Genomic DNA, 12,098 nt, shown 5'->3' on the forward strand with positions numbered 1-12,098 from the left:
ACAATTGAAACAAAGGCAATGAAAAAGCAACCAAAAAAAAGATCATATTGAATGCACAAATCCCAATTGAGTTTGCTCTATTTTAATATTATTGACTGCAGTTGTTATCAGTGCCTTAATGGCAAGTAAGCACAAGATTTTCACCCTGAAGAATAGTTTTTTTAACTAATTTTCCCAGATACTCTAGGTATTCCTAGAAATATCCTGATTTTCAGAAAGATGAACACACATGTAAGGTGTCTCTAGCTAATTACTCAAAACCTGAGTTAACCCAAATCACTTGCCACTTCCAAAAACATTGGTCTTGATGTCTTAAGTAATCACAGTTATGGGATCAGGACAGACACCAGCCAAGTAACTTAGGTCATATAAAAATCTTCACTTAGAAGTCCATTAGTGCCAATGTAGCATTACTGTTTTTGTGTCTATGATCTCAGTATGTTTTTGCAGGTTATGCATTAAAGACAAGGGAGGTCTCACTTGTGCACTACACATCTGGAGTCCTGACTCAACAAATTTGCCATTTACCAAGAAAGGACAGGAAGAGCAAAATATGCCCCCTTCTTCATTCACTTGCTGCCTGTGTTCACAGGTGCGTTGTGAACACCCTGAGAGACCCTGTCCAGGTGTGCTTTGCAGTACACAAAGCCAACGGGCTTGCTTGGAGTGACAGGATCCTGTATGTTCCACAGGTCAAGGACGGCTGTCTGGAGATTACAGAGACAGCAAACTTGGTCTTGGGGCAGACTGATGACAGTGCTCAAAACACCCTTTTTGGCACATTGATGAGGCTGAGTGACTTGCTGGACGTCACACAGGAGGTCTGTGGCAAAGGAGTCACCTGAACCTTGACATCTCGGGCAACTGAGCTTTGTACCCTAGCACTGTGAGGTTTACCCTCATACTGTCTTCACTTTGCTGTCTTGCAGAGAGTACATGAACCTTTCAGCTTTCAGTATTTCATGAAGAAAATTGTCACCACAATACAGATACAGCTGTCATTACCTCACTTGCTAGTCTCTCATACTCTTCCATCAACCTCTCATTTTCCTGATTCACAGCAAGCACCTTACAGATCCGGTTAGCTGCAGTCTCAGCCTGTAAAACACAGCAAATAAACAGGACATATTCATAAACACATTCTGAGAAAGGTACAGGCTTAGAGAAAGAGAGAGAATATGGGTGCTGCAAATAAAAATCACATTGTTTTATAGTTGATTTGTGTTTCTAGGTTACTTAGATATATATTTACCCTCCTTCTGTAGTCACAGATTCCAATGGCCTAAATAAGGCACAGATCAGCACAGAAGTCACCTTTTTGTACAATGAAGCCAAGGGGGAATTTCACACTGCCATTATAGGTGTCTAATAAATTTTTATTTTCAAAGACAACTTAGGCCATTTTTAAAGTTATCCTATAAGTTTATTTTTTTTAAATCACAGGCACAGATTTTTAAATCAAGCACACATACTGTGTTGGATGTCTTCTGTGCCTTTCTGCATCTTCAGGCATCTTTTAAAATCCAGCCCTAAGTTACTACTCAGCATGAGTAAGTCTAGAATAGTCTCAATCTTGAAAAGTCAAACATTCTTTTATGCAGCAAGCGCATAAGATGTTGATGTAGCAACAAACGACAACCCCATTTCACAGTATCTTCAAAAACAGTTTTTCTGAAATAGTCCTTATAATCGCCAAATAAAGACCCAAAATTAGAAACAGGAATATCCATTGGAATGAAAGAAGTTCAACTTGCTACACAACATTTAACTAAAATGGGTTCAAGTGTTAGTTAAAAACAAGTATTAGTACTCAAGTAATACTTGCAATTGTTAATTAAAACCACAAGATAGTAAATTAGGTTGGGGTTTTTTTTAATAAACTAGTGTAAATGTGAAACAACCAATTAAAACCACAGCAACCTGAAGGGACAGTTGATTAATACCTGCTCTGCTCCAGCAAAAGCATGGTAGAAGCAGGACACATATGTCATGATAGCTCTCTCATCAGGTTTGGGAGTGTTCACAATATCTACAAGATGGGGGGAGAAATGAAAACAAAACAAAAAAAGAATCGAGGAGTAGAAAACAGGATGAATAAATAAAAGCACAACATAGTGTCATTCTGATTGTTTTCTTGTCCATAGCTCTGTACTGTAGAAACTCTACAAAGCTGTAATAAATTCAGTGTTAGATTGATGAGTGCTGACAGAATAAAATGTACACTAGAAATTCAACATAAGCTCTTAGAAAGAGTTGGATTTTTTTGGTAAGCTTGATCCTGCAGTATTGGCACAGGGGGAGTGACCTTAATTTTACCAGGACTATCTCCTTAAGAAATGGCATGCATATGTCTGGTGACTTCGAATGTGGTTCGTTGGGTTTTTTTTCAATAAGACACAGGAAAGGGAAGACGTTCTCTGGAAGCTGCATGTGGATTAGTTGTAATCTAAGCACGATATATCAGTATTCTTTATATTACTAATACCTGAAGTACGTCCAACTCTGAACTGCCTTGCTTTTTAAAATTTTCCTTTTTTTTCATTAGGACATGATTCCAGAGCTCTTCTGAGACACCTGTGTATGTTTCTGTGTCTATTTTGCATAGTAGCAACCTTTTATGTTGCTGTTTGTACTTACCATTAAGCATTTAACATTTTAAAAACAATCCTGAAAGCATAAGAGAAGGGTTTATTTTCTGAGCATCTGTTATGATGATTTTGACATCCGTAGCAAGAATAATATCCAGCAGGGAGAAAAAAGATGGCATTCTGCTATTGAAATTGTTTTTTCCACTATGAGCTTATTTTCACCTTGCATTTTTAAAGGTGCTTCAAATGAATGAACACAAGTTCAATTAAAAAGAATATTGTCCTCTATCCCATTCAGCAACCAGCTGTCAAGAACCTACTGGATATTATTAGTAAATATACAGAAAGATGAGACAGGGAGGTTTGTTTCTATGGAACAAATGGATAGATTACTACCAGCTCTACTGAGACAGTGGCTCACAGAGAAAATCAGGCAACAGGAAATGAGCTCAGCTCTAAGATGTTGTCCTAGTAACTAGTGAGGAAAAGATCAGAAGAGGAAAAACTGCTGAAAGAAACAAGACAGAAGGTGAAGGATGAGATCTGATCCATCTTCTACAATCTCACCTTCTGAGCACCAGCAAATGCATGGTAGTAACAGGAAACATAAGTCATAATGGCTCTTTCATCAGGTCTGGCAGTGTTTACTACATCTGTGTAGAGAGAAGAGGGTTAACTGCTCAGAAATTCTCACAAGGTTCTTCCATCAGATTATGCTGATGATGCCACCTCAGTGCTATAAGGATTCAAAATAAATACGCCATTATTCAGGTTGCGTCTGTTTGCTGACATTGGTGCAAAGCTACTTAAGCTTTAGGCTCGGTAAATGGAAAAGATATAACTCTCCCTGAAATGGCAAAACATCTGAAGGCTGAGACTGTACAGAAGGATATTGCTACCTTCTGGTTTGTGGAAACTTCCAAGCAGATGGTATGGCTGGCAGATCTACTGGGTTCAGCTTCACTGTCACTCCAAAGCAACTTAATCTAAATCACTAGAATTATTCCAGAGTTAAACACAGCCACAGACAATCGCCAAATAGGAGTGAGTACAGTTTATATTAGCACAGGGTCCCTGTGACTGAGAGGGTATTGACATATATTGGAAACCTGTAGAAATGTGCAGTCCAGAAATACATCTTGTGCTAAGAAAAGCTCAGATAGTAAGTTTTGCAGCCCGTGCACCACTCTGTCTTTTTAGTTAATAGCATAAATCACAGAAGAGTTTGGCTTGGCTGGCTAATAGCTTTGTCCCTATTGTGGCAGGAAAGAGTAAAGGTACAGAAAGGGTAAAATCAAGGTATGGGTACATTGGTAAAAATGGACCTTTTAAATACTTAACAGAGAAAGGTAGAAAAATGTGGGTTTACACCAATTATGGCTGGGCAATGGATAATGCTAGTGCAAGCTGCAAGGATTCCTGCCAATGTAGGGAGTGGGAAGATACTGGGGTGAAAAGACCCAGGAATGAGGTGACATTTTCTAATATTAACAGTGAGATTTCTAGGTTCAGGACCAATGTATTTACTGATTTTGCAGGTACTTCATATAGTCGTGAACAAAACTTTGCAAAGTTTCCACTGAGAACACAGTGAAAGTAAAGAGAGTAAAAAGTGGTGGTGAATACTTAGAGGGTGTTAGAAGAAGCATGATTTCATTTTCCCTCCCCTGCCAAGAAGAAGAAGAATAGTAAGATAAGGGCTAGAAAGTGCAGAAAATCTGGTGAGAGAAAAAAAGGTTTCTTACATTGTATGCGAAGAGAAAAAATGAGGAAAGGAGAATGATAGTAGGAGGTGTTCAATGGTAAGGAGGTAGCATTTCTGTTTATTCCTTGCACAGTATTTCAAAGTAAAATAATTACGTGGTGCTTGTAAGGGGAATTGCAATTCAAAAAATGAAAACAATTATTTTCGAAGCATGAAGGTGAAACCAAGAAACCTCTTCAGTGAAGAGGTTACAACCTCGATTTTACAAATCATTCTGTATTTGCTGAACTTTCCTACCAAAGAGTTCAAGGGGAGCAGACACAGTGAGTTTGAGTGCTCTGGATAATTCCCATGTTACCATTGCTCTACTGACAGGCCACCAGAGCAGAGTCTGCATACCTAGAGAAGAATGCTTTGAACTAGTGTAGGCAAATTCCAGTATTTTGGCACCATTTTTTGCCTGGAGTACAAAAGTTTGGTTATCTTGAAGAAATTCAGGAAACTTTAATAAACATTTCCTTGTTATTTGTCAACAAACTCTAAAGATTATTGGAGAAACCAAACATGAAGGTATTTGTCAAAGCTATCACTGCTCAAGATTTGCAATTAAAATAAACAAAAAAAAAAAATGCTTACCTCAACCTAGTTGTCTTTCATAGGAGGCATGTTAAGAGTATATTGAAAGCTCTGTACTTCTATTTCTATTTCTGGCCCTCTTACTTAAACATTCAAAAAAAGTGAATATGCTTTAAGCTGCTAACAGTTGTATTTCCCTTTATTAGATTTAGATTTTAATTTCTTAAAGGCAAGGATTATCTTTTGATCCTGCATTTTGCCTCAGTTATCACAGTGGGGCCATGTGCTGAGGTTAGGGTCCAAAGTACTATGATAAATACAAAATATAACAAACAATAAGGAATAAAGCAAAAAATGAATTAAATTATCCAATACATGGGGAATAAGGAGGAAAACATTGTTTGAAAACAAAGCAGGTTGCTCCATTATGATTCATGTGGAAGGAATGTTGAAAATTTTCTAGGTACAAAACAAAAGATGTTTTACTATCTCCTGTTTGTAACACAAACTTCTGTAAGCTATAACTCTCACCTTCTGCATCCAACATCTTAGGGATATCCAAATGCTTTTCAGCAATTTCCATGGCAAGGTTGATATTTCCTATGGGGTCATCCTGCATTAAATAAGAAAATACAAGTAGTCAAAGACAGAAGATTTTCCTTGAAGCAAGACTACAGAAAGTACACAAAAACTTACTCTGTTTTTCCAAACTGTAAACTGGAGTCACAACTACTGCTCTTCAAAAAGCAGAGTATAGGTAAATGAACTTTTGGTCTACCTACTGCTATACTTTCAAAAGAAAACATTATAAGCTATTATGTACCATTAGGACTCTGCTGCAAATATATGCTGGAGGGGAACATAGGTAACGTATGCAGTGTACGATCATAATTCTGAGCTGATTCTGAATGAAGTACAGCAGTAATACATACAGTCAAGGCTATACTAGACAGTTCATCAAAAAGTTAAACCTGCATGTTTTATACCTACTATACATTATATTACAGGGATAAGAATTCTGCTGAGTTTTCCGTTGGTCAGGTGCATGCATGAGAAGAAGCAAGCACAGACAGAACAGTTCTCCAGAAGGAGCAAAACTTCTAAGTTTTGACTTGGACAGAGAAATCTGCGACACCTCTATAAATCAAATTTTAGAGCTGTGGAAATCCAAGAACTTCCTCTGGTTTTGAGATTTTGATTTTGGTTTTTGAAAGAAAGAGAAAGGAAGCAGTGAGCACAGTTCAGATAAGCAGCATGCGTTTCACCTCTTACACTACCCACAGCTATTGCTGACAATGGAAGACCGTGTCAGATTACTGCTCCTCTTAAGGCAGCCTTCCTGTATCAGCTTGGAGTGAAAACAGCCTATGTGAAATGGCAGTTCATGCCATTAATGCTACTATTATTTTCACATATTCAGAAACTGCTAAATGATGATAGCCACTCTCAACAATGCCAATGTCTACAGAGAGAGGGTGGCAAAATAGGACACAGAAGAGCAAAGTTAGAGATGCTGGAGTGCACTGAAAAAACGTTAACAGGTTTTCTGTAGGGAATTTCCAGGGCTTCCATTTGAATACAAGCACTTCTAAAGAGATCTAGTCTCAAGCATGCTTCTTTTGTTACTTTGGAATGAACTTAGTAAGATTACTTACTATGGAATCCCAGCAATTATTTAAGTTTCACAGAAGTCTGTCCCTCATGCACATACATATGCTAGGTATCATAAGTAGTAATGCCCATGACATCTTTCTGTAAACATATCGTACTAGATAGCCTTTCCTTTAAAAGCTGCATGTTCAATGTGTTATGAAAAAGAGTTTACATTTTGAAACCTAACAATTTGGGTATAATAGAATATTATACCCAAGTCTCTAGAAGTGTCTAATCGTAAGTTCTCATTCTATCATCATTTAGCAGTTTTGTGCATCACTGACATTAAGAGGAACTTAAAATGTGGACAATATTTAAACCCATGAACTTATTTTTGCTATTACACAGGACACCATGTGTAATACAGCATTTACTAACTGTGAATACAAAAACTCTTGCTGAAATTAAATGAGACAAAAATACACTAAATCTAAGTGAGACCTATTGACTAGGTTAAAACACTTTGCTTATGGATGAGTGATGAGCACCTCCCTATTTGCGTGCTTGGTACTAAGTCCATGAGTGAATAGTGCTCCACTGGTAAAGGATTTGTTTAAAATCACAGCAATTTCTGTATAATTGTAGAAGATCTCCATCACCCATCCTTTTAAACAAAACTATGAGCCACAGTAACTAAAAATCTCTGCTACAGCTAAAGAAATACCTCATCTAACGTGTCATAGTCAAGAAGATCAGGCCTGTGTCTATGGATAAGGGCGCTGAAAGCAAGGCCATCTTTCCAGCTACAAGTTCACACAAAACACATTGGTGAGAAAAGGAAAGGACAGCATGCAGGAGACAAGAAACCAGGAAACAAGACACCAAGACAGCTGTTAATGTAACCAAAATGAGCAGTCAATCAAACACAGCCAAGTCAGAAAAGCAAGATCTATTTTAGGGTTTCTCTGCATGTGCTTTACGTGCCACAGCTCAGCCTCAGTTTGAAACCTGACCTGTTCTTATTTTGGAAATCTCTAAGAGGGAAATAGTAATGCCGAAGCAGATCTGCTTATGTTCTATTCCTTTTTCTCAGCACTCATATATAGGATGGTTATACTGTGAAGTCTTTTAGTACTGTGTACCACTTTTTCAAAGCACAAGCTCAATCAAACTAACCTCTATTTGTGCCATGCTTAAGCACATGTACACAGAGACAGGTAGCTTAGTCATTCCGTGAACCTGTTTATCTGTAGAAAACATTGCATATAGAATTAGAGAACAAGCTGGCCTTGATGGGTAATATTTTACCCTTTGGTTCAGATCTGCAGTTGTCTTAACAACTGCCTAAATTAAAACCTTATCTGTTTAGGAGTAAGTTCATTTAATTTTCATCCCTGCACACCTTGGGGACCCCAGCATGAATTTAGCATATATATAAAGCAGACTAAGTTTTTCAATAATATAATCTCATTCATTCATTCATCTTTTCCCTCATCAAAAGCTTTCTGATAACAGTTGACTCTACTAGTAAAATCAACTTGTAACGGAAGGGCATGGAATGGAAAATATAGTCTATGATTTACCAGTCTCTCTCATCAAGGAAAAGTGGCATTCAACAAATTAAATCCACGAATAAGTTTTCTGTTTTAGTGGTGTTTACATGAGACCTCAAGATGCATTGATTCCAGAGAGCAGAAAATGGTACATATGTATTGAGAGCTAATGTGAAATGACAATCTTCTACTTCCTAGGTTTTATTCTTCAGTAATGGTACACAGAAATTCTGACATTATTACTCGCTCCTCATTCCTCCCTCTCAAACCGAAGCGGTTGGTATCTTTTAGAAAATGTGCATTTTGCCATAGGTAGCACACTGTAATAAAATAGTTTTGTAATCCCCTTGAAGTACTACCTAAGGAAGTTAGGATATTGGGTTTGTTTCCACTTGTCTAGAAGTATAAGTAGAAGTATAATCTAAGAATTGGCGAATATTTTCTACGTAAGAATCTGCGATTCTGTGATACTGTAATATTTTCTATGTAAGACTAGTAACTTATTGCCAAGGGTGATGTTTGTTCTAAGGAATCTTAGGATTAATCATCTCATTGTTTACTGCTCTGCAACATACAGTCATTTACACCAGATACAAAACAGGATGGGCTGTATAATACTATCAGTGGTGAATGGAGAATTCCAATGTATTTGATTTAACATCCATATTGGGCAGTGTAAAAAACTTCATCAACTGCCTAGCAGCCGAGGACCAGATTATTTGCAATTAAATGATGAATTCATTGCAATGGGAAGGAAAGAAGGACACAGGACAGTCATGGGGTCCTTTCCTCCATGTCACTCATTTTTTTGGAGGGAGCTTAGAAAGCCAGTCAGAATTAGTACGCATTCCTCAGCTTATGTTTTAGAAAACATGCTCAGCAAACCAGAAGTGAGCCAAAGCACTGCAGGACAGCATGCTGTACCACCCAGACTGATGACCTTATTTAGCTTGGAGTAGTCAATAAGATCAGGTCGGTGTCTGTGGATAAGTGCACATAATCCAAGGCCATCTTTCCAGCTTTACAACAAAAAATAGAATGGAAAAAAAAAAAGTTAATAAATTCATGGTATTTTACAGTTTGATCCTTGCTGAAGGCTTAAAATCAAGCAGGAACTCTCCTGTCAAATCCTGACACTTACATTCTGTCAACTCTCATCCCTCTGAGCTTTTCTGTTACTGTACTCTTTTTCCTGTAGTACGTATCTTACTCTACAGTCTATGCACACGTGGGGACTCCATTATACTTTCTAGGCAGTATACATTATGTGCAACAGTCCCTGACTTCAATTGCTTAATTTGTGCAGCGTTCCAGGATAGCTCAGAGTACACATTCATCAATGAAAGTGCATTATCTCCTATTACACTTGCAGCATGTTTGCGAAAAAATAAAAGGAGAGCAAACCAGCAATTGCTTGAATTTGCTGAAGCAATTGGCTTTTTGTGTCAGTTATTTCAGACAATTTTAATGGCACAACCATGTTGTGCTCATAGAAGTATGAAGTCATAAATCAGCTTAGTTTAAAACACTTCACACATATGACAGCTTCAATCTGAGCTCTGACAGACTCATTCAGCATAATGAGATATTTACATGCTCAACACATCACTATTTTTGCCAAGAACAGTCTATACCTACAGTGGCTCTCCATTTGAAAGCAGTCATTTGCCAAGTCACTGTGCTGTGGTACTCAGCTATTACCATATACAAAGGACCTCTAATAATGTAATATGGTCATTCTGTATGTAGTAGGGATTTTTAACTTTTAAATAGTAAGTCATGGTAAATAATACCAAAGGTTAACCAAAATAAGACTCTGAAGATAGAGCATGAGAATTTGAAAAAAAGTCTAGTTAACAGTGAAGAGTGAAATTCTCCTGTCAAATATATACCTACACAATTGTGGGAAAAATTTGACCCAAAATATTTTAAAGTGCTTCTATCCCTTGAAATAATGGAAATTACCTAAGATGGAAGTTCTGAATGTTCACATTTCTGTAAGGAGCAGTTTTTCTTTGACACCACAGCAGCAGCCCTTCTTTGGCAGAGGTCTCTGTAAAAGACACCAGGGAGTAAAAAAAGGAAAAATGTAAAAAGTGCTCAAGTAATTAATTCATTGTTATCTTAAATGTGGTCAGCCACCTGAAAATGGTTGGTATAAAACAACATTTAATCCTAAAAGATACTTATACAAATGGACTAATGGGGCTCCATTAGGACACAGAAGTCAGCTCAACTGGAACAACTCAGACTATAGTCTCAGCCTGCACAATAATTCTGGGATATTAGAAGTTTAAGAAATTATATTGCTTGGACAGCAGAATGTATATTTGGAGAAAAATACCCAATACAAATATAATAGAACTAAACATAAAAGATTGTGTTGGTGCCTACATGAAATATGCTTGCAGTCTCAGTCCATTTGCTTATGGGGAGGTATAAGAAACACCTTCACTATCTGAGCCCTGTGGGCATCTGAATGTATAGGTAAAGGACAGAAAAGATCAAATAGACCATTAGGTCCACATTTAATGTCCCACAAACTATGGGCAGGACAGCATGTAGAGCTTGAATTGACTACTTTTGTTGAAAATTGAGATTAGTTTCTAGAATTCTAGACTTTTCACAGCATAGACATGATTTAAAGAGCATTGCAACTACAATGCCCTTTTTGGAGCTAGTTACCAAGTGCAAGTTAAGAAAAAAAAATCTGAAGCAGTGGGGGAAAAGAAAGTGATAGAAAGAAGAGGGATATAATCAGATAATATTTGCAAAGAATGTAAGAAATGGACAGAACTAAAAAAGTATGTTGGAAATAGGACCACCATACAGAGTACAGCATTGTTTCAGGCCACTGAAGCTCAGAAACACAGGCATGTTTCTATCTCTGTAACTGAGAGACATGCCCACAACTTCAGCATTTAGAAAGCTGGATCAAGGTCTCTCTCAGGATAAGCAGAGTAATTACTTTTTCCCTCCAGATATCAATTTTGTAGGGAACTTGCAGTATCATTTTCTGTGAAAAAACAATTCATTTTCAAACAGGCATCTCACTTGTGTGTAATTCATATAAAAATGTCTTTAAACAAATTTCCTAATTATTTAACACAGTTGCATTACTATTACCTTCCACTGAAATATCCTGAATAGCAAAGCGAAGGATGATAGTCCAGATCATACCCAGCGTCATTTTCACATTGCCGTCAACAATTTCTAACGTGAAAAAAGAGATAGAAGTAATATTTAGAATGTGGTTTCTGTTTTCTCTTATTTTAATCATATAGAATTATAGAATTGTCTAGGCTGGAAGGGACCTTTAAGATCAACAAGTCCAACCATTAATGTAGCACTGCCAAGTCTACTACTAAACCATGTCCCTAAGCACCACATCTTCCTGTCTTTTAAATACCTCCAGCGATGGTGACTCAACCGCTTCTCTGGGCAGCCTGTTCCAATGTTTGATAAACCCTTTTGGTGAAGAAATTTCTCCTAATATCCAATCTAAACCTTCCCTGGAACAACTTGAGACCTTTTCTGCTTGTCCTGTCACTTGTTGCTTGGGAGAAGAGACCGATCCCAGCCTCACTACCACCTCCTTTCATGCAGCTGTAGAAAGTGATAAGGTCTCCCCTCAGCCTCCTTTTCTCCAGGCTAAACAACCCCATTCCCTCAGCCGCTCCTCAGAAGACTTGTGCTCTAGACCCTTCACCAGTTTCGTTGCCCTTCTCTGGACACGCTCCAGAACCTCAATATCTTTCTGGTAGTGAGGGGCCCAGAACTGAACACATTTTTATTCATATATTAATATATTATATAATATAATAGTAAAATAATAACAAAATATACTACGATAATAATAAAATAATAATAATAACATAGGTATATAATTAATATATTATAGACTATATTTCTATAAATAATATATTGTATTTAATAAAATTGTCATATTTCTACCATAATTCTTTATCTGCACAGAGTTCATTTGGGTCATTTTCCCACAAACTCATACTTGTGCTACCCTGGCAGTAGGACTGAAGATTACTGAGGTTAAGGTCACTTCAGCCCTTCCATGCTAAAAGGCTT

At 37.4% G+C, this 12,098-nt stretch overlaps 1 protein-coding gene across 5 annotated transcripts in view; it reads right to left on the reverse strand.

Moving 5' to 3' along the window:
- ACTN2 (actinin, alpha 2) overlaps positions 1-12,098 on the reverse strand; it is a 74,300-nt gene that overhangs the window by 24,321 nt on the left and 37,881 nt on the right. For 3 of the 5 annotated variants that reach the window (XM_009885924.1, XM_009885925.1, XM_009885922.1), the window contains exons 4-9: positions 11,142-11,228; positions 9,981-10,068; positions 8,956-9,034; positions 5,401-5,482; positions 3,156-3,241; positions 1,006-1,098 (exon numbers count right to left, since the gene is read on the reverse strand). In XM_009885924.1, coding sequence (XP_009884226.1) covers positions 1,006-1,098; positions 3,156-3,241; positions 5,401-5,482; positions 8,956-9,034; positions 9,981-10,068; positions 11,142-11,228 — 515 coding nt within the window. Of the gene's footprint in view, positions 1-1,005; positions 1,099-1,943; positions 2,030-3,155; positions 3,242-5,400; positions 5,483-7,186; positions 7,266-8,955; positions 9,035-9,980; positions 10,069-11,141; positions 11,229-12,098 lie in introns of all 5 variants that reach the window. The other 2 variants (XM_009885923.1, XM_009885926.1) reach the window with 2 other exon arrangements.

This window comes from Charadrius vociferus, unplaced genomic scaffold (assembly GCF_000708025.1).
Source record: "Charadrius vociferus isolate BGI_N301 unplaced genomic scaffold, ASM70802v2 scaffold435, whole genome shotgun sequence".
NCBI lineage: Eukaryota > Metazoa > Chordata > Aves > Charadriiformes > Charadriidae > Charadrius > Charadrius vociferus.